The following is a 21,903-nucleotide window of genomic DNA, read 5'->3' on the forward strand; positions in this document are numbered from 1 at the left end:
TGAAATTGTGAAATCACTGATATCTTCTGATATATAAATTTGAAACTTGATACCTCAGCCGATGCCAAACCCACAGAGCCACCGTGAACGAAAAGCACAAAAATTGACAAAAAAATTGTATTTGGTGTCATTTACTTGAACAAATTCCTATTTTCTGACATATCAAAGTTTAAAATTTATTTAGTTTGTTTTCAGAAGACAATTTTGATTGTATCACAGTTGCATGAACTTGAATGGGCAGTATTCATGTCATCCTACTGATCCAGACGTCAAGGTTTACAGAGGCCAAACTATTTACAATTCATCCTTTTCGGGGGCTTCTACACAAAAAATAAAAATATTTTTAAAAAAATCTTGTTTCAGTGTGGTAATTTTATGAAACAATTTTCATTATGGTCAGGAGGATAATCATGAATAATGTTTTACAAAACACACCATTATTTCTTTCATCTCTTGGTGATTGTGATCTATTTGTTGCAACACGTTCTTGCAGTCGTTTTATTTCGTTGTCATAATCTGGCCACTCTTTAACGATACGTACGGCACTAACTAACTTTGGTTCTTTCGTCAAGGGATTGTTACACTAGAAAAATTATGACAGAGTAATTACTTTTTTGGATTTCGGATCTCAGTCTATATACTGGGGGTAGGGGAAAAGCTGAGATAATAGTCCACAATGTCCCATCTATCCGTCTAGGAGCGGGCCCAGCCTAGTTTCTAGGTCTCTCATATGGAAGAAGACGACGAGTATTCGCCATGTCCCTATTTTGAAAATTAACTTACCAAATCAATAGTTTTCGCTGCGGGTTTTGAAGCATCATCACACCAAGTTTCACACCACAACCATTCCTGTGGTAGGGATTTCATGGGAACTTGATGGATCATATTGTTTGGAAGATCCTGACGAGAGTAAAGATGTTGAAAAATAAATACATCATCGTCCATCGAGAAACAAAGAATTTTGTGTGAGGTTACATCTTCGCAACAAGAATATAGTTTACAGTGTTATCTATTTTAAAAAAGCATTTTTCATACCTGGTCAAGATTTGACAAGCTGTTTGGATCCTGGCTTAATCCCTATATAATTAAGAGAAAAAGTAATCTTTAATTAATATTTTATATATAAATAGCCTTCTCATTTTTGCTATGCTAATAAGATAAAAGAAAAATATGCTATATGCTCTGTAATCAACCTCTCATTTCCCCACGGTTTTCACCCTATGTAGCCCAGTACTTGTGTCTATTTTCATTTTGCGGTCTGTGGCGCACTATTTGTAGGATATTTTTATCAACAAGCTCTCAGATATTACCTGATACTGTCCACGAAGACGATCGCCAGCCGCTAACTTTCTAAATCGTTTAAGATCAATGACGTAAAGAGCACTGAAAGAGAGAACAACAATATTAGAGTATTCTATTTTTTCTGTATCTTGAATAATCACGAGCCTGGTCTAGCCACATTTTGCCCAACAACTACTTGGTTGCACAAAGGCACTGTTCTCAACATTTTTCTTTAACAACTCTGGGTACTCTGTTTAAAATCGTGAGTGATGAATTTTATATACCTGATATGATAAGGTCTGTGTCCTAAGTGGTTTCTCCAATAGCCTTGTTTCCAGAATCTAAAGGGGATGAAAAATGACCAAAGTTTGGTAGTTGAAGGTTCTAAATTGACAACTAAAAATCTGCTTCGATATACGATTCAATTACTCTGTCAATTTACACTCTTTCAGCAATGTTTTCGTATTATAAAACTAATCCTATCTAATCCCCTAACCATGTAACCACGATAACCCATGTTCCCACCCTAAGCACCCAACCATGATTCATGACAACATGAAGTAAGGCATGGCTCCCGTACCTGAAGCCATCCATTTCTGTTCTGCTATTACAAAACGGTGTATAGGCGTAAGCAGCTCGTTCCAAGTCCAAATCCATAAGTTCTTTAAGATCTGCACGAACAATCTGACAAAGTAAATAAAACAATATAACACTTCTTTAAAATTAACGTTTGGTTGCTTTTGAAAAGATATTGGACAGGACTAACAAATGTTATTTCAACCAATTTCAGAATTTCAGTTTTGTTAAAGAGAAGAAAGGTCTTTGCTGAGAAAATACGGAAAAATTTCAATATTTTTTTCTTTGAAATACTACTGAGTACTGTAAAGAGTACTTACCAAATCTGCATCTACAAAAATAATCTTCTTCAGACTTAGTGGAAAGAGGACGTCGAGAAACAGGATTTTGTAGCTATAAATTAAAATGGAAAAATGACAAATTTAAGGATTTTATATTCTATCTTATAAATAAATGAATGTGGAGTATATGATGCAAAAGACAACTTTTATAACTTGGAAATAAGAAGAAAAATTGACCATTATTATCAAAGAACTGATTATTGACGGAAAATTAATGACGTACCCCCAAATAATCCTTTGTTTTTCAGTTTGATGATGCAGCCATCCAGGCCATTTATACTGAACAAATTCGTACTGAAATCCATATTCGTTTGCCATGTAAGGCACAAAAGACTGGAAACAAATTTAAATGAATTCAGCCAAGTTACGCACACGTGACCGGTATAGCTATATCATGTTCGCACCTGGAATGTTGGCGAAAGATAATTTTTTAAAAACCAAAATTTCACTGGACTTTTCGTATTTTTCATAACAGTCAGCATCATTATTCTAAAGACAGCAATGAAAGCACAATTACAACTCATTGTACAAAGTGTAGGAGTGAAATTAGGCTTTTAAATATACCGTCTGAAAAACCGAACTAAAATGAAATCGTTCTCAACATCTCGAGGTAGGTTCAGAAACGAGTTTTCGTATTAAAATACATAATTTGTGGGGTTTGTTCTCAAAAAATTTATTGATTTGCGCACAAAATTTGAATGCTCAAAAATGTTTCAAGTTAGTATGGATAAACTCCGTTAACATTAGTTTCCAACATGCAAGGAAAGATATCTTTCGAGCATTATTTAGGTGACAATGAAAAAGACTAAACTATAGTTGACTAGTTCTATACTTTATGCACCCACCTCAAAAATCTTTCATACAAATGACCAGAAGCAACAGAGAAGATATTGATAGTTTCATTGCTTGAAGCACTTGGCTTGCCACCACCGACGATGCTAGAAAAATATTAATAAATAAAACGTGCTTGTATCTGGTGGGATGTGGTAACAACTGTTGTATCTGATATGACTATCCGAAGGTAAGTAGACATTATAAGGGTGATAACTACAATGGCCAATACGGTTTATATTTTATCTATACCGCATAATTGATAGAAAAGGTGCAGCATCGTTGTGCAAGACTATTCAAATGTAGTAATTTCTGTCCCAATGCTTACTTAGAAATTGAATCCCATAGCCCACCATTCTCTTGTCCAACTTCATCAGCAAGCAAGTCAGCCTCTTCCTTACCAGATTTTCTCTTCACCTTAATTTAATAATAAATCATCTTGAAACTTGGATAGTCACAAATATATACATCAATATTTATGTGTAAACCATTATACTGTCATGTCAGGAAATATCTAATTTACCTTTGCTTTTAAAAATTCACCCAAGAAATTATCAACAACAACGATTTCATTACTTCCGTGTTTAGCAGTCGACGACCCAGATATACTACGACGAAAGGAAAAAGATATGATGAAATTTTACAATTGCTTAAAAGATGATTAATTCTAGGGAGATTAAGGCCGGATTTGACGGGCGCTGGCTCACAATTTCCCATCTCGCGGAAGAATTTTGCCCGGGGAATCAGACCTTAGGAGTAAAGAATGTCAACTGTTAAGATGGCTGTACACGACTGTAAATATTAAATAACATCTAGTAGTTTCTGTACAATTTCGAAAGATGGCGTTTATTGAGTTAAAGCGGACATCCAGGTGGTAAAATATCCACCAACATGGATGAATTAAAATAGGAGATATAGATACCTCTCGATGTCGAATATTTCTTTAGAACGTCCTTCTCTAAGTTGCAATATCCAAGACCCAGGCGAAGCTTTAAGTTGAAAATATCCCTGGAAATGAGATATAAACAGCTTCATTGCTTAATGACTGATTTTACATTGGTTAATTGATTAATAATTGCTTAACAATGACTTAATTATGGTTCTCTCTCTCGTTCCCTCGTTACAATCTAATCCAAGGCTGGCTGCATGTTTACCTATTACAAAATGCGCAATCTTGTATGGACAATTGCTTACCAAGTTCGCCATGACAATTGTATCAAACTGCTCGAGATTTGATTTAGTCCCAAGAGTAAACTGCAAACCTCGCGGTGGTTGACCAGTATTCATATCAGAACAATGACCTAAAATTGGAATAAAAAGATTCTTTATAATTTTGCGAAATTTGGCTTTCAAGCGAGTGGGAATTCGTCGAGAAGACAACATCGGAAAGATTTGAGAAAAAATCTGAAGCCTGGGAGGGAGGGCTGCCAAACAACATAGGAAAGACAAAAGATATCGACAGAATATACAACATGAAATCCATCACTATGCAAATATAAAGAAAACACACAGAAAAACACGAAAAACATGAAGAACGACATATAGGGTTTCTCCAGATCATCTATGTTTTATGTGGCTTGCAAAAGACTAATAATATTCTTGCGATCTTGCACGACAGTGTCGATGAAAAAGGTTATAACAAAATACCTTCAATCAAGATATATTCCAGTTCAAAATTACCAACAACTGATTGCTCTACCTGCAAGTTACAAGTACACAAAATATATGGAAAAGTTTTCAGTACGCAAACTACAGCCTAGGTTATGAGTATAATACTAGAGATGGCTGCAAATAACTTGTTTTGAATATACTTCATTCTTGGGGACAGGGAGAAACTTTGTAGAAATTTTGACAGATTTCATCGTTCTTGATGCTTGCCTGGGGCTGATCTCATCAAAATGGAGTAGTACGCCGTCGAATGGAGAATATTGCTATCAATAAAATATTTTCCTCACCTCTTTTAAGTAAATATTATCAAGATCATATGGAGATTTTACAGCTTCAACCATCCAGGCTTGGGGTATATCCAAGTTCATAGTTAATAAAGGTGTTTCGGGTATATCTCGAAACATTGCATGAGGACCACTGCTAAGACTACCGTCTTCATTGAACTGCAAGTTAGGTGCGAGTACGTAACGATAGAATCTAATGGAAGAGCAAAGAATGGAGAATAGAAAATTGAGTAAGAAATCCTGTAAGCTTTGTTTCATGGACAATTACTTACCTTTTCAGTGGCATTTCAGACAACTTTTCTCTGCAATTCATGTATATCTTCATATTTACTCTAGTGACATCACGTAATACCTAAATTTGGTTGATGAAAATATGAATAATTGACGAGATAAAAAACCAAGGTAAGGTAGAGTATTGCATGAAACGGTTGGGGTCGATATTGCATGGAATGGCAATTTTGGTTTTCATCACTAACGTTCCTAATATTTACTATAATTTACCGCAAACTATTAGAGACACATAATAAATTACATTTACAACATACCATTAACACCGGAATTAATTTTTGGGCACCATTAGATAGAGGATCCATAAGAGCAACAACATTAATTCCAGTTTCAGCGTTGGTAAAATGAAGCATACTACATAACACATTATCAGTAGCATTATAATAACAATAAGTGATAAGAAAACACTGTGAAATATGCGCATGCATGCAGTATTAGCACTGATAAGCTCTAAACGTACCTATGCTCTTCTTTAAATGAAACATCTTGTCTGTTTTTCTTAGATCTTAAGCCAAGGACAGAGGAAAGTTTCATGATAACATCACTTCGGTATTCACTAAAAATAAGAGTGAATAAAACGATAAGAAGTTGCATAAAAACCCATCATAAGAGTGATCAGATCTGTGCCAGGGGAGGCTGCATGGGATGAATAACGAGGGTATCAGTTCGGGACATTGAAGGAGGGAATCATTAGTCACCCATTTCTAGAAGTGGTGATTCTAGCTCCCTCTCAAGTGTATAAAGTTATCGTGGCTCCACTATTAGTCCATCCCATGGCATAAATGGTCGGATGAGCAATGTTGTTTTACTATGGATTGGATTAGTCATTAGTTTTAAAGATGAGTTTTACCTTGTATCATCGTTAGCATCTAAGCCTTCAAACTCCAAGCCATCAACCTAGAAAGTACATGGTTTCATTCATTCATAAAATGCAAAAAAATCAATGGTGGGACCTTATGCGGACAAAATAAATCAAATCAAGATAGATGGAGCCTGTGGAGAAATTTGGCAAAAGAATACAGGCGATTGCAAGACTTCGTGGTTCAAGGACCCAAAGAAGAATAAAGAAATGCAATTCCTGCATTCAGGTGCAATTGTCCTTGGCAAATTATATTTGCTGGTGTTATTATATTATATTTTACGACAATCCGCTTACCATCTTCACCAACGATGAAGGCATTGACCTGCAAGATAGGCTATAAACTAACGCGCATAAAGTATGCTTATTCCCTCAAAAGGCTAAAAACTATTTGTTATATTTTTCATTTTAGTTCTATTTTACAATCTCAACCGGCCTACTAATCGTAAACCTATAATCTACCCATAAATGATTATATTTATGTCATGCAAACAGTTAACCGCACCAAAAAAAAGAAAATTTAGACAAAATGCTGTGATGCAAGCACACAAAATCATTCGTCTAATCTGGTTTCTTAATCCAATTTCATCGTATGCTATCGTAACTTATAACGCTCACGAGAACTATATCATAACAACCGATACACGTTTCAGCATATATTGCCTAATTTAAAACTGTACAAACTTTGAGCTTAACAACATTCAACATTTAATCGTAAACCTATAATCTACCCATAAAGGATTATATTTATGTCATGCAAACAGTTAACCGCACCAAAAAGAAAATTTAGACAAAATGGTCGGCCAAGGACAAAAATAGATTATGACAGAAATTTATGAATGTCAATATCGGTGTAAAATTTGTACAGTTTTAAATTAGGTAATATATGCTGAAACATGTATCGGTTGTTATGATACAGTTCTCGTGAGCGTTATAAGTTACGATAGCGTACGATGAAATTGGATTAAGAAACCAGATTAGACGAATGATTTTGTGTGCTTGCATCACAGCATCAGTTGCATGCATTGTTTATTAACGCTGAAACAGTTAGTCACTCGCAGTTGGCGTTCAATATATGACAATATTAGCATATCAAACAAATAACTACCTATCAACATTCCACTGCACATTAGAAAAACCGTAAAAATTGAAAGACATTGAAAAGACATATTGTAATTGTATATATCGTAATTGTGGCTTGAATATTGTTGAGTTCAGTAGAAACAGATAGCCTTATATTCAGTTGCAACTATTTCAGCACGAGATCAGTATAGTAAGAAAGCTTTCTTGACTACATAATCATGTCGAGCAGTGTTGCAGGAAGTGCTGCCGTCACAATGCTTGATATACAACAAAACCGATCAAATATCAGTCTATCGAGCGGCAACCCTCATCGGTTCGCATCTGTCGCCAGTTTTGAAATAATACATCGCTCTACAATGCCTAACAATAATGATACTGAACCACATCTTGGACACGACAGTCAGAAAGTGGTCATTAATGTCAGAGGAACTATTTTTGAGACATACGAGACGACATTGTTAAAGTATCCTGATACACTGCTTGGTAGTTCAGATAAAAGAGCACCGTATTATAACACAAGAAAGAAACAATATTGTTTCAAATGTGACAGAGAAGCGTTTGATGCAATTCTTTATTACTACCAATCGTCAGGGAAACTTATTAGGCCAAAAGATGTGAACGAGGACATATTTTTAGCGGAGTTGGAATTTTTCCAAATTGACCCTTATAATGTGGCAGATCTTGAGTACGGTCCATCTAACTTTAGAATACCAAAGAAGAGGCAGGGAAACCAAGAAGAAGAAATCCTGGAGTCGGGTTATGGAAAAATTTCTACGTTTTATGATGCATTTTTATCTTGGCCATGCGGGCTCATTGTAATACTGTACATGTTAACATTATGTCTATCAAGTGCTGGTCAGTATCAGATGATGTTACCCCGGTCTTGTAGTGACGTATTCACAAACAACACAAGTTTACAATCCAAGAGGAAAACAACGCAGTTATTAGATGCAAACGATCATCCTCTTGTGGTCTTACACTATATCTGCAGTGTATGGTTTCTGCTTGAGTTTATTTTACGATTTCTAATATCCGAGTTGAAAGTGAAATACATAAGAAGCGTTTTGGGATTTATTGACATTATAACAATTCTGTCAATGTTCTCACAAATATTGCTACGCCAGTTTGATGCTTGCCAATTGAGATTCCTGATGTGGTTAATAAATGTCATGAGAACATTATCAATTCTCTGTATGTTTAAACTATCCAGATATTCAACAGGGTTACGATTATTCGGGCTGACGGTCAAAGCATGCTCAGGACAGCTTATCTTATCGTTTTATTGCGTTGGAATATGTTTACTATTTTTTTCCTCGGTTATTTACTACAGCGAAGAATCTGTCAATCTTGACTTCACAAGTATTCTCGATGCATTCTGGTATACTATAGTCACCTTGACAACTGTCGGGTATGGCGATATCACCCCAGTCTCCCTAATTGGTAAAACATTTGGTGCAATCTGCTCGGTATTTGGGGTTACCATAGTAATGGCATGGCCAGCCACTATATTTGTATCACATTTTAAAGAAATGTATAATCATGAGATGGGACAAAAAAGAAAGAAAGAAAGAAAGTTTTGGTCGAATAAAATATTCAAGTTTCGAAAAGGACTAATGAGATTGGACGCAACAGGATGTACATTCAGAAAATGATCTCTAGCGAAGGACGCCATAGTTTGTCTTTATAACATTCTGCTATTTGGGGTGGAGATTAAAAGCCAGCAATCATTAATTACAACTGCCGGTTATTAAAATTTAAAAGAAAGATTCTTGCCACTGCAAATTCTTGCCGTAGTATTAAAACAGCCTATATAATATATTATTTAGCTATATTGGCATAATCATAATGCGTATAGTAGACTGTATTCACTAATTTTAATTAAATTACTTTAAAAAGTTTGTTGGAATAAAAATTCACGGTAATCGAAACATTACAATAGTTTTAACGATTACGTCTCTTCTCCATGATTTATAGAGTCTTAGAATCGCGGGAGAAATGCACGAAGTCGCGCGTCAAGAATACACAGCTTCTGTTTTTAATGGAATTGTATTGATTTGCTCTGGAAAATTAATTCCCCGGGGTCAAAATTTTTGCTAAATTTTTTATGTCCCTGATATTATAAGAGGAATGAGTACTCTGATATAAATATGACATTTGATATGTCCCACCACTGCTGTTCAAAGGTGTCCCTTGATGCCTGGTGTCGCAAATTGACAAATTTTATCATCTCGCTTCTTGAGATATCTCCGACTTACTTCAGACGCGATAGTCCAAGAATTTGTGACATAATAACAACTTCAGCTTTACGTCAAGCGGACAAATGGCGACAAATTGGTTTATTTTCCTTTTCCTAAACATGATACAATTGGAAAGAGCAGAAAGCAGGCCAAATATTTTGTTTATTTTTGCTGATGACTACGGCTTCAACGACGTTGGCTACCATGGTTCTGAGATTAAAACACCAGTCTTGGATAAACTAGCAAATGAAGGTGTTATCCTTGAGAAATATTATGTTCAACCGATATGCACTCCGACAAGATCAACAATGCTTACGGGAAGATATCAAATTCATACAGGTTTACAACATGGTGTGATATTTCCAGCGCAACCAAATTGCGTACCACTTGACGAGACAACAATAGCAGAAAAATTACACGAGAGTGGTTACAAAACTCACATAGTTGGTAAATGGCATAATGGATATTATAAAAAGGAATGTATGCCAACTAACAGAGGATTTGACTCGCATTTTGGATATCTCAACGGAGCAGAGGATTATTATACACACAATGCAATGAATAGTTTTCCACATTCGTTACCGTACATGTTATGGCATGGTTATGATTTTCGTAGAAACGAATCTGTAAGCACGAAAGAGAAAGGACAGTATTCTACATTTCTGTTTGCAAAAGAAGCTCAAAAAATCATTACGAATTACGATGATCGTTCTCCATTGTTTTTATATTTAGCATTTCAAGCAGTACATTCGCCTTTGCAAGTTCCTGAACAATATATCAAGCAATACGAGGGAGTTATTAAAGATAAGAATCGACGTACTTATGCTGGTATGGTTTCAGCAATGGATGAGGCCATAGGAAACGTGACAAAAACACTCAAAGATAAAGGACTTTGGAATAACACTGTGTTGATATTTAGCACAGACAATGGTGGTCAGGTGTACGAGGGGGGTAACAACTGGCCATTAAGGGGTTGGAAAGGATCATTGTGGGAAGGAGGTGTACGTGGTGTCGGATTTGTAAACAGCCCTTTGATAGCGAAACCAAGAAGAGTTTCCCATGAACTGATCCATGTTTCTGATTGGTTCCCAACACTTGTGAAGTTAGCAGATGGTAATTTGAATGGCACAAAACCTCTAGATGGTTTTGACGTTTGGGATACAATAAACACAGGAGATCCATCTCCTAGAACTGAATTGCTGCACAACATAGATCCAGTAGAAACACCATGGCATGATTGGCCGAATAATGGTTATAAATGGTGTCCACAAGCTGCTTTACGTGTTGGGGACTGGAAACTGCTTACAGGTTGCCCAGGAGATTCACGTTGGATTCCGCCACCAAACTCAAGGATCAATTTTACCGAAAAGAATCATTTTGATACAAAAAAGTTGTTTTTGTTTAATATTGCTGAAGATCCTGAAGAACGACATGAAGTGTCTTCTCAATATCCGGAAAAAGTCAAGGAATTATTATTGAAATTGGAAATGTACAAGAAAACAGCAGTCCCTGTCAGATTCCCTGACCCAGATCTTGCTGCCAATCCTGCATTACATAATGGGACATGGTCACCTTGGGTGACCTCAGAGGATCCTGACATTACCGCATACTATTAAACATTGTAAGTTTCAAATAGTTACAGGTGCTATGAATATGACATACAATAATCCGGGTTAATTATAGATATGAACCTATACACCATAATATATAGACGGATGATGCGGTCAGTACACGATGTACCAAGTCGTGCGGCATAATCAATTGTAATTTTACTAAAATAAACTGGCGAATATAAAATAAGAGACATTATAATAAACATACCTGATTACGAATCTTTCTTGCGTACGTATCCATATCAAGAGTCTCCAGAAGTTCAAAATCATCGGAGATAAAAATATCTTTTTTTTGTAATGGCGCCAACACCTGAAACAAGAAGATAATCAGCATATTCACAGGAAATTTGAATTACAGCTATATATTTTGAGAGTATATAAGGAACTGAGTTTCAACATCTGATCACCCCTGATGAAGACACTAGACCCGAGTGTCGAAACGTTGGGTCGTAAGAGTTAAACTTTGTGTGGTGATTACTTTCATTTATTAAAACCAGAGTAGCGATAATTACGATATAGCTATATTCTTATGAACTGGATCATAATTTTACCCTTTTCGGAAAGTCGCCGGCATACAAAACTTTCACGCAGGCAAGGAAGTAGGTCATCTTATGCAGCAAATAACAATTATGTATTATAAATTTATAATTACAAACATTCCCAAAATATATGATATAAAATGTTGCGAATTAATCACCTGACGTCCGTTTTGTTGAAAAACGACAGTATACTGGCAGATTAAAGAATAGAGAGGTACACGCGCATTGAGAATGAAATACTATGTTTCAATTAGTAACCTTATCATTGCCCTTTTAATTTTCAATTACATGTCTTGAAATCGTAAACAATAAACCAAAAGAAACATTAAAATGCATGTGGCGACTCGAATATGTCTATGAATAGATATAAAATGAAGTATTACAGATAATTTGGTATACCTACCCTGCCATTAACAACAATCCCAATATCGCCTTTCTTTAAGTTTAATACTTTATCACAGAACAACTGGTGGATAGCTGCCTTTCTCTTGTACGAATCACGATTGCGTTCTAAATTTTCCTTCAGTTTCGCAATTTTAAAACCCTGAAAAATAATAATTAAAACTCGGTATGAAAATTGTTCCGGAATACGTCGCATGCTCATCTCGAAGTGATGCCATCTCGAAGAACTTGCAAGTTGTATATATTTGCATGCATGTGTATAGAATGAATACACACGTGGAACACGACATAAAGGTTAAAGAAACTCAAATAAAGAAAGGGGTATAATAAGCAGTTGAGTTGCGCTGTCGTTACGATCTACGGAAATTATAAGCCCCTGTTCTACAATTTGCTTCCTTTTTTCCCAAATTCTGCATGACATCTTCCCTGAAACCTCGTATACACCTCACTCCCTACCTTAACTGACGTAGCTAAGTCAATAATTGCATCAATACTGGAAGATAGTTCATCGTAATCGTGAGAATCATTTAGAATAGACTTCACCAAAGAGACTATGCCAGATGTTACATAGGAATCTGAGTTTAATATTGCTTCCATCAAAACTGGTAATGAATATTCAGGATCAACACCGTTGTATATAACACCAACTCTGTTGTTTTCGGATTTCACCTAATTTCATTGTAGAAATTACAAATTAGACGAATATAAACCATACTACATGCAGGGCAGCGCATGCATTGCGAACGAAAAGATCGAAAGTAGACAAACCGAAACACTCTGGGTACGAGCTGGGTTAATGCAAAGAGATTTGTAACATCTGGGAGAATAATTTTTTATGAAACAGTTATCGGAACCGTTTTCGGAACAATATGTAACTAAATTATTTATTACCTTTGTAAAGGCAAATTTGTGAGATGAATAAAATGCCAGATATATAGGGTAAATGTGAAAATTTAGCGGTTGAAGAAATTCTTACCATCTGATCTAAAGCGGCTGCAAAAAGCTTCCTTCCTTCTGTGTTTTTCAAGTCCGTGATTATCCAGTACGTTATCGGTCGTAAATTCATTTCTGCAAAGAAAAAGGTGAAACTTTTCCAACGAGAAACTCACATTAAAGTTGAAAACATCTTTCTGAAGTTAACATTTTGCATGAGTCTAGTTATAACGTTACAGTCATGTAGCAGTTTCAATCTACAATGCCGAAGATTGACGTAATCGTGGTGGCTGAAGGTCCCATTGAAGTTCCGCTCGGAAGTCTTTTTGCGTAGCAATTAAAAAAAATGCATTCCTTTCCTTCACAAATTACCTTCCTTTACCGAAACTTCAGAAAAGCGATGCAGTAAAAAATAGTAATAGAAATACAGTTACCTCAGGTGCCGGAGGTTCTCCACGCTCGCAAGGGGGATTTATATTTTTCTCACCTACATTTACCACCTCGTGCGTTCGTGGAAAACCTCCAGCATGCATGCACCAGGATAACTCGTAAAACAAAAGAACTTGAGCTACTGAAACAATGTTTCATGATTTCTCCAATAGAAGCAGGAAATACATTAAAATTACATCATCAATATTGAAGATTTTGGCAAGAAAGTAATAAATTTGTTTTCACGCACCGTTCTTTCCAATAAAATAATTCATATTTCTTCTGACAATATCAACAAGATGGTCATTCCCTAATGCTTTCATTTCTTCAATAGTACCTGGAAGATCCTCTTTATAAACGAAAGATAAATATTTAGTCATTGGTGCTAGGCTGTTGCCATGCAGATTCGGAGGAACACTGATATACCTGTCCATGGCCTTCCAACAAGATCAATACGAGGTCTCGTGGAATCTTGGATGATGGTATTTAGCCGTTTGACAACGTTTGGTTTCTCCATAATATATTTATAGACATCCATGTCATCTCGCAGCTGATTCTAAAATTGAAAGATTTCATATACCATTTCCTTTTGCAGAATCAAAAACTATATGCTAGAATGCAAACTGGTTAGGTATTGTTGTCTTGAATTGGACAGGGTTTATATAGTAGCCGAAAATCGACGCATGCACTGCATCATTTATATGATACATACAATGTACTAAGCATGCATGTGACATACCGTGTATACCGCTTGTTGCAAAGGTCCAGTCTGTATCATGATTTCCCTACCAACCATTTCTTCAAACATACTTATCTACAAATGGAAGAACAATAAAATAACACAACATTATACAGCTCATCCGTGTCACGTTTCGGCTGGTCAACGCAAGCTGGCCTTGATTGCAAAGTATGCACAAAAATCAATTGTAATTTGGGGGCATTCTTTATACACACAGTTTACCCCTCGTCTCATCTATACTGTGTATTAAGTGCAAACAATATACTACTATTAATTAGGTGTACAAATCAGACTATACACATATAACATATCATCCAACGTACGTCTTCAATATCCAATGGAACACCATTCATTACAGCTTGAGGCAGTCGTCGTAAGCCAATTCGATCAAAGAAAAGCTTCGCGGACTGTAAAAATTTAAATACCATTTCAGATGAACCACATTTCTAATTGTTTGTAGCTACACATATGTCCTGGTAATGTGTATCTCACAAGTTTCCTGCAGTATCTCGACATACAGATATTGCAGAAAACAAACCTTTCTCAAATCATCATGATCAGTATTTGGTCCTAGAATTTCGTCAGCTTCTTCTTGACTATATTGTTTCTTAAACTGGGAATAAACCTCATCAGCTGTTGGGATTCCATCACTGTTCGCGTACAACTAAAACATATAATTTAACATTGCCGTTATTGTTTAAAACTCCAGCGAGCCAGAATTTTTAAAAACTATTTCACAAAGAATATATCCCCTAACATCTCCTTTATATCGTATAGTGCACCCAACAAATATTTCATAAAAGGACATTCGAAAAGTAAATCTGCCTCAATTGAGGTATTTTTAATTACATTTTGCATCTCTTTTCAAATAACACAAATGCATGAAAACTAAGAGAATATATAAGTGTCAGAGAATTCATTCAAAACCAGTAGACAGTTTTCTGGATATAAAATACATCAGATTTCCACCCAAAATCTAACAATCGGACACTTGAACGAGCCTTAAGTGTGGCACGAGTATAAACACTTTGACGATGTCGCATGCGTTCAGAAGAAACTTTGAAAAAAAAGAAGAGAAAATTGCTCCATTATGAGGCCAGTTACCTTGGTTAAAAATATAAAAGCAGCATCAGGTCCGTCGTCGTTAGCAATAAAATAAAATGATCGAGCGATCCCAACGGCAGCGTCGCTTCGTCCATCAACATCATTATCGTCTACCTCAGTCACTAAAACGAGGCCAAACCTAAATCAACGTACGGACAAGAAATTAAAATAAATCGTTATCGCAAATAAGACATTTCTAAATTGAGCTAGTGCCTCACCTGATTGGCATTTGATTTTGAATCATTTCATCGACAAGGTTGATCAGTTCTGACGTTGTTGACGCCAGGGGATCAATACAAAGCACCTAAAATTTAATTTTCTCAATTTACTGTTAAAGACACTGGCCCTAAAAGGTCACACCATTTTCTAATTAATTCAATTTGCATATACTTGAAGATTCAGAAAACAAAAAATAAAATTTACCAAATTGAATATATTCTTAGCAATGTATCTCAACATGCCCATAAACGTTGGCCGTAGCAACTAAACGAAATAAAAGGAGCATTGATTATTTCCAACTATCTTTGCAATGACTCGGATAGCATGAGCCTTGCTAAAGGGTATTTTATTTACAGTAGTGTCGAATACATTATTATGAGTCAGCAGGGCTTAGCCTAGCTCCCATCTTTAATGTAAACCTTCAAAAGTAGTATATACATAAAGTAGTATATGTATACAAGCAGTGAAGATTCACAACACACCTCAGTCACAGAAGAAGGCCAATCACGATATTGGGCATCATGTTCGAGATCATTAACAAACTATTCAAGAAAAAATAAAATATCATTATTATCTTATAGGTCTGTCCAAATCCATGCCTTGCATCAGAGGTTGCTAACTACACGAAAAATCAAATATAAATACACTTTACATACAAAGACAGAATGATGTCTCATATCAACAGCATATGACTCCTCTTCACCTTCAACCGACATCGTCAGCATACTGGCTAAATCTTTACCCTGGAAGTGATGCAACAAAACTGATTTCAACAACAAGTTTTCCAGAAAATGCCTAAACCCGACAGTACCTCGTTGTAGGGTGATGCAATTCATGCAAATAGACTTCGTTGAGGAATCAGTATGGATTGATTCGCAGTTTATTAAATATCAGAATAAAAAGGTAATTAATAATATGGTTATACCATGGTATGTAAAAAAGAGGACAGGAATAGGATACTATTTTTCTTAAAATGATTGGATGGGAAAATAATAACCGGCCTGGGATAAATTGAGGTGATTACAGCACTTGCCTTAACTCCAATACTAGAAAGCCGGTCCAAAACTTTTCCCTCTTCTTTGAGAAGATCGAGTAAGCTACAGATACAGACAACAAATTGATATGTTAAACACCAAACTGTATAGAAATAAAGAAAATGAAATGGCAAAATATGAAACATTATATATAACAGCTCTCAGCTCTCAGGGGGAGGGGTAATAGAGTATTGACATTTACCTGAATGTGTTAAGATCTTCAACAGAGATCTGCAAGCCATTAATAAAAAGTTCAGTACTGCCTGGATGGATATCATACTTCCGAAATTCCTATGCGAAAAAAAGAAAAATGAGTTGTGTAAACGCTTCTACAGTCACGCTTATTTCATACGCAGGGGAAGGTTTAATTCGGCATAAATATACTTTGGACGAACACTGTAATATCGTTATCCTCTGTGTATAACAAATCATTCACCTGTTGGTTAGATAAAATTTCCTTTCGCATTTCTTCACTAACTTTTGTCTTGACCAGGGATCTTTAACAACAAGAAGAGCAAAGCAAACTCATTGATGCGTGCCAGGTCATATAAGCCAGGGGCCGGGTGTTTGAAAGGCGTTTAGCTTAAACGGTGGATACCGCTTCTTGATAGAACAGCTGAGCTGAACTATTTCGATTTAAATAGTTTAATTTTAAATGGAAGTACATATCTAATGCATAAGATGCAGGTTCAGTCATTTACGAGATGTATGAGAGTATTTTTAAACTTTGGCTTAGTCCCTACATACGTGGGACTGTCGTAAAGTTAGCTCGTGTACAGCGTGCAATTTGCCAATCGTGTGACAGTTGTATGAAAATAGCTGGATTCGCTTGGATTGTAAAATGATTCAATCGCAAGGAAGCAGCGTTCAGTCGTCGATGAAGATATAGATTTGAAGGAATCTTCCAGAAAGTTTAATAATCCTTTTAACTGCACGGTACAATTAATTTTTATTTCCATTTCCGAAATACACACCTTGCTTTGGACGGCAAATTCTGACTTAAATCTTGAAGAACATTCAAAGCATCATCACCATCCGTTGACATCACACGTTGGGCAGCTTGAAAGCTTAGATCTAATAATTAACATTCTTCACGATTAAACACATTCTGTCTGATAAAGTCAATCATTAGTAAAAGCACTTTTCGAAAGATGTTCGCCTCATTTATGCATTCATTCGTACCTTGTAACTGCCAAACTTTGAGTGGAGCCATAATTTTGGAATTTTCCAACAAATGAGATTTTAGTTGCTCCAGCTGTTCGTTCAAATCCGGATGTAACTTTCTGTGAACCGATCGACAAAAAAGCCATGGTTTAAAAAGCCGGATCGCAAATAAACAGTTGTGAAACTATGCAGACAAAATTACTCAAATTGTAGTATTCCTTTTGAAAAATCGGGCTTGTGTTGTGCCTTAAGGATTACATTACCTTAATTTACCAAACAGAAATCCATCGATGTCTTTTTCTTCTTCCTTATCTTTATTCATGGTATCTTCTTTATCACCCTCAATTTTACTGTCATCCACTGCTTTGTATTCTGTATTCTTTACAGCAAGTTCAACGCCGTAGCCCGAGAGACGTACTTTATCTTTGGACGCGTTCTGGAATATATCAATAATAATGTCTGACCAGAGAGTTGAAACTGAGCTTCGGTAATGGCAGGGATGATGGAAAAAAGGGTAACGAATTTGACCGGTGATTCAAAGGTGACCGGACATCATTATAGAATATAGTCTGCATTCTATACGAGCTTACTAACACTACACGTTTCTTGCGTTTCTGCTGTTTGATGAAATATCTCAGTGGAAATACCCTAAAGGACTGTGAATGTATAATTTTGACCCCTCACTCATTAACTGACTATGATACAAAGGATAACATTTTTGTCACCATTGTTGCCAAATCTTTCAATGTAATTGCCTGAGGGAAGAGTTCCACCCACCTGCACATAATGTCGAAGTAAATATCGTATTTTTCCTTCTTGAACGAGCTCTTGCAGTTTTTCATGAAATTGACCGAATATTTTAGTGCCCAGTTCTCCATATAATATAGCGGTTACTGGATTATTGCCACTGGATGGATATACATGGTCGAAGGTGAAAGTATAAATATCAGAGCTAAAAAATAGAGTGAAAGTGAGAACGATTATTCATAAAACACTACGGTAAAAGTCTGAGAAAATAAATATCTTGACACAAGACATTATCAATCGTGATTTAATACAGCAAAGATAATTTAAATCACGCGATATGGTTGACTAGGGGACAACGAAATACCTTTGTTGTTGGCTGTTGTCAATCAATCTTACTGCTTCATCTAAATCACAAGTGACCTGACTATCAACTTCAATGAATGCTGCACAATCTGGCACGGATAATTGTTTAGATACCTAATTTATGCAAGAACAAAAACATGGAATTAAAACATGTATGTAAAGATGAAGGTCAATTCTTTGGAGAACTTCTTTACGGCTAATGCATGGACGGTCATTTTGCGAACCTATACGACATTCAAACATTTCGGACTTCTTGACAACATATCAAACAAAATTAAGCAAGAAATTTGGAATCTAATTTGAATCTTCGATTCTTCAAACGACGACGTAATTCATCAAAGCCTCAAATCTTTCGGCGGCCCATCAAAAAAACTGAATACTACATCAAATATTTTTTGCATAGCTTTTAAAAGTATTTTGAAGATCGTGGGAAATTCTTTTAACGATTTCGAAATAGTCATTTCGGAATATTTGATTACAATAGCTATATTTTTGCAAATGTTATTAACCAAAACGGATTTTCCCAATATTTATAGTATGACCAACAAATATAGAACCGATACACCACCTGATTAAATAATTCAATGGTAGGAGAAAAATATCTGATGGATAATGAAAATTTGAATAAATTAAGCAAGGTTGGAGATAGAAGCTTTCCAGCTGATTCAATTATGAAATTGTATTGGTCTAAAAAATAGAAATAAAATATAATTATACCTTCGTAATGACAATATAAACATAAACACAACATATACAAACCTAAATGTGTCTCATAATTATGATATGATTTGGTCAATTCTACAAACTCCCAAAATTTATCATTCCCTTCTTTTGCTAAAAATTCACTGAAAAATACAAAGAGTTGTTTGAACGAGATAATAATAGAACATAATCTGGAGGTTGGGCAAACGAGGCCTGGGGCAGCTTAATTCCTCTTTGTTCTCACCAGAAAGGGGGCACAGGACGCACTTTCAATTTAAAGTTTGCACTGCAATTTTAAGACGACCGATAATCTTCAGACACGTTATTGCTTCATAAATTATCATTAATCACGCAAGATCTGTACAGTGAGTATTTAAAGTACGGCTACTGGCCAAATTCAGGAAAACTTTGTACACTTTGTATTCAATAAAATGAAATCATAAATCGTTCAATTATTAAATCTACTACGAGCACCAACCTTGATTCTAATGATATTGGTGTTGATGGCCATTTAGCATCCAAGGTTGCAATCACAGGTTTTGACGTACAAAATGATTTCTTTACCAGCACAGCAACCACAGCCAGTAATATTAATAATTTCTAGAGAGTTGAAATTTGCTCAAAACTCACGCGAAACAGCGATAGAGAGTTAAAAAACAGTTCACTACAAAGTGCATGCAGTCGAAATCATTTGGTATTTTTCCTTTCCACTATATTAAGCATAATTTGCACCCGCCATATTTTCACGACTGTGGATTGGTCAAGGACGCATTAGTTTCGCTATATTTTTTTTTCGCTGAAAATAGTTTTTAGTAATTTTTCATCTCACCGCCGGAAAAATAAAGGTTATTGGCCAAGCATGCCAGCCTCTTAAGCTTCCTGCGTTATTTTCAACATCGGAAGCTAACAACATCCGATCGTAATTAAGCATGATAAGGTATCAACTATAACGTAGACGAAATTTGAACCCAAACCGAGACAGTTGGAAACGCCATTAATCTGAAATAATCCAACGGAAAATTGAGGTACGCAGTACATATTGAATTTACTATTGAGGTACGTAGTCAACTCCGCCACTTTCTTGTTGATGCAACTGTTGAAGACAGTGGCTTGGAGGTCTTAATTACCAAGGAAAATGCCAAGGAAAACGACTGCACATGAGTGTTACCTTAGCCAATTGCTCACATGAATAGTGGAGCTGACTCAGTTACAAATTAGGTCTAACAATATTATTTTTTCAATTTAGACACCTGAATGTTTCTACTAACTACCATGAACTAAATTTGTTAACAATGAGGGGACACTATTTGCAAGGAAGAAAAAAACTTCATGAATGCCAAATTCACTGACCCTGACTTTATGATTTTAAATAACTATCAAGGAACACAGCACACATATTTCCTTCACACAATATAACAAACTTACTGCCAAAAACCTTAGCTTGAAATCTATTTGCTGTGTCCAACACTTTTAGCAAGGAAAACTTTAGCACAACTGTAATGTGCTTGCTACTATAATATTAATTTTGTGAGAGATGTTATAAACATAAAATGTTTATAACTGAAAATGCAGTGCTCCTGAGATAAATTTTGTGCCCTTGCCCCTGGATCTGTCAGCTGTTCACCCCTGAGAAAGCACCCAACTTTCCAGTCTGGTGCCCAAGAACAGCTCTCATGAGCACATCTGAGGGCAATATATTTCCAAAACTAGATTCTAAACTAAATTCTAGCATTCCTGCATTGAAGATCTCTTTAAATCAAATAAAACTCTCTGCAGTTTGGTATTTTTGAAAAATGAAATGGAAAATATGGTGGTATTAACATGCCATGGACTCCATGGAGTGCAACTAATATTCCCATTTTATATTCCTGAGCTACAACATACATTTATCAACTATTTCTAGGTATATCACATTAGGAATATATGTATATGCTATGCTGTTTATACTTAAGATCACTCGACATATATTGTATTGGTTGCTTTGTAAATGACTCGGCAGACTTGACACGTTTCTATATACTCAGCATCACCCAGCATGCAACTACGAATTGTAAACACTAATTACAGTAAAAAATATTAATTTTACGAATACACAAAGTGACAGCAGAGCTGTATTCTGCAAAAACTCAGGTTCAGCAAATACCGGCATATTGGGCCAATCCGCGTGTAACAAGTGTCTAAACACTGAAATAAGTAGTGCCATTTCTTCGGCTTGTTTTGATATTGCTACTAAAAATGATGGGAATGGTACAGGGCGGCACAAAAAGACAGCAAAATACTTTCACACGAATGAATATAAATAATAAACCAACAATCTTTCTGACGATCTAGGACAACTCAAAATATTACCTTTTTTACAACTTTATTTATCCGAACTGCAGCCATCTTGAAATACGTCTTCGGAATATTCCGAGTAATAATCGGCTGCCGGACGCTCCCTTTCGGACTTCGACGACTGTGTTCGGAT

General features: G+C 35.8%; 3 protein-coding genes across 4 annotated transcripts; 2 read left to right on the forward strand and 1 right to left on the reverse strand.

Moving 5' to 3' along the window:
- Window positions 1-103: 103 nt before the first annotated feature.
- Window positions 104-21,860, reverse strand: LOC114528125 (UDP-glucose:glycoprotein glucosyltransferase 1-like). Of its 2 annotated transcripts, none has more exons than XM_028549723.1 (47): window positions 21,786-21,860; window positions 19,915-20,036; window positions 19,494-19,579; window positions 19,303-19,421; window positions 18,736-18,848; window positions 18,402-18,576; window positions 17,888-18,060; window positions 17,643-17,743; window positions 17,435-17,534; window positions 16,897-16,957; window positions 16,663-16,751; window positions 16,460-16,523; window positions 16,083-16,169; window positions 15,909-15,968; window positions 15,631-15,690; window positions 15,426-15,511; window positions 15,208-15,346; window positions 14,642-14,767; window positions 14,427-14,510; window positions 14,104-14,178; window positions 13,791-13,920; window positions 13,615-13,713; window positions 12,979-13,070; window positions 12,459-12,671; window positions 12,004-12,144; window positions 11,270-11,371; window positions 6,120-6,166; window positions 5,730-5,825; window positions 5,527-5,623; window positions 5,254-5,333; window positions 4,985-5,174; window positions 4,677-4,728; window positions 4,224-4,330; window positions 3,952-4,037; window positions 3,553-3,637; window positions 3,358-3,446; window positions 3,044-3,136; window positions 2,603-2,687; window positions 2,422-2,531; window positions 2,178-2,250; window positions 1,862-1,965; window positions 1,566-1,622; window positions 1,311-1,383; window positions 1,036-1,077; window positions 784-900; window positions 436-583; window positions 104-317 (listed from the first exon to the last, which is right to left on the reverse strand). In XM_028549723.1, the coding sequence occupies exons 1-47, from the start codon at window positions 21,819-21,821 to the stop codon at window positions 295-297; spliced, it is 4,587 nt and encodes a 1,528-aa protein (XP_028405524.1). In that variant the 5' UTR covers window positions 21,822-21,860; the 3' UTR covers window positions 104-294. The 2 variants fall into 2 exon arrangements, with proteins under 2 accessions (XP_028405524.1, XP_028405523.1); XM_028549722.1 differs by having other exon boundaries at window positions 104-320.
- LOC114528128 (potassium voltage-gated channel protein Shaker-like) lies at window positions 7,347-9,222 on the forward strand. The gene has a single exon (XM_028549725.1). It carries the CDS (start codon window positions 7,430-7,432, stop codon window positions 8,861-8,863), a length of 1,434 nt encoding a protein of 477 aa, XP_028405526.1. The 5' UTR covers window positions 7,347-7,429; the 3' UTR covers window positions 8,864-9,222.
- On the forward strand, window positions 9,240-11,247 carry LOC114528126 (arylsulfatase B-like). The gene has a single exon (XM_028549724.1). The coding sequence runs from the start codon at window positions 9,532-9,534 to the stop codon at window positions 11,062-11,064; it is 1,533 nt and encodes a 510-aa protein (XP_028405525.1). The 5' UTR covers window positions 9,240-9,531; the 3' UTR covers window positions 11,065-11,247.
- Window positions 21,861-21,903: the final 43 nt, after the last annotated feature.

This window comes from Dendronephthya gigantea, unplaced genomic scaffold, assembly GCF_004324835.1.
Source record: "Dendronephthya gigantea isolate DGI-Jeju-01 unplaced genomic scaffold, DenGig_1.0 000048F, whole genome shotgun sequence".
Classification (NCBI taxonomy): Eukaryota; Metazoa; Cnidaria; class Anthozoa; order Malacalcyonacea; family Nephtheidae; genus Dendronephthya; species Dendronephthya gigantea.

What these genes read in the sequence shown, in the direction of transcription:
- LOC114528125 (XM_028549722.1), bottom strand. Translation starts at nt 21,821, where the DNA reads ATGGCTGCAGTTCGGATAAATAAAGTTGTAAAAAAG. An exon ending in CAAGAAAGATTCGTAATCAG is followed by an intron (nt 6,167 to 11,269) that starts GTATGTTTATTA and finishes TGTACTTTCTAG; the next exon opens with GTTGATGGCTTGGAGTTTGA. An exon ending in GGAATATATCTTGATTGAAG is followed by an intron (nt 4,331 to 4,676) that starts GTATTTTGTTAT and finishes TTCCAATTTTAG; the next exon opens with GTCATTGTTCTGATATGAAT.
- LOC114528128 (XM_028549725.1), top strand. Translation starts at nt 7,430, where the DNA reads ATGTCGAGCAGTGTTGCAGGAAGTGCTGCCGTCACAATGCTTGATATA.
- LOC114528126 (XM_028549724.1), top strand. Translation starts at nt 9,532, where the DNA reads ATGGCGACAAATTGGTTTATTTTCCTTTTCCTAAACATGATACAATTG.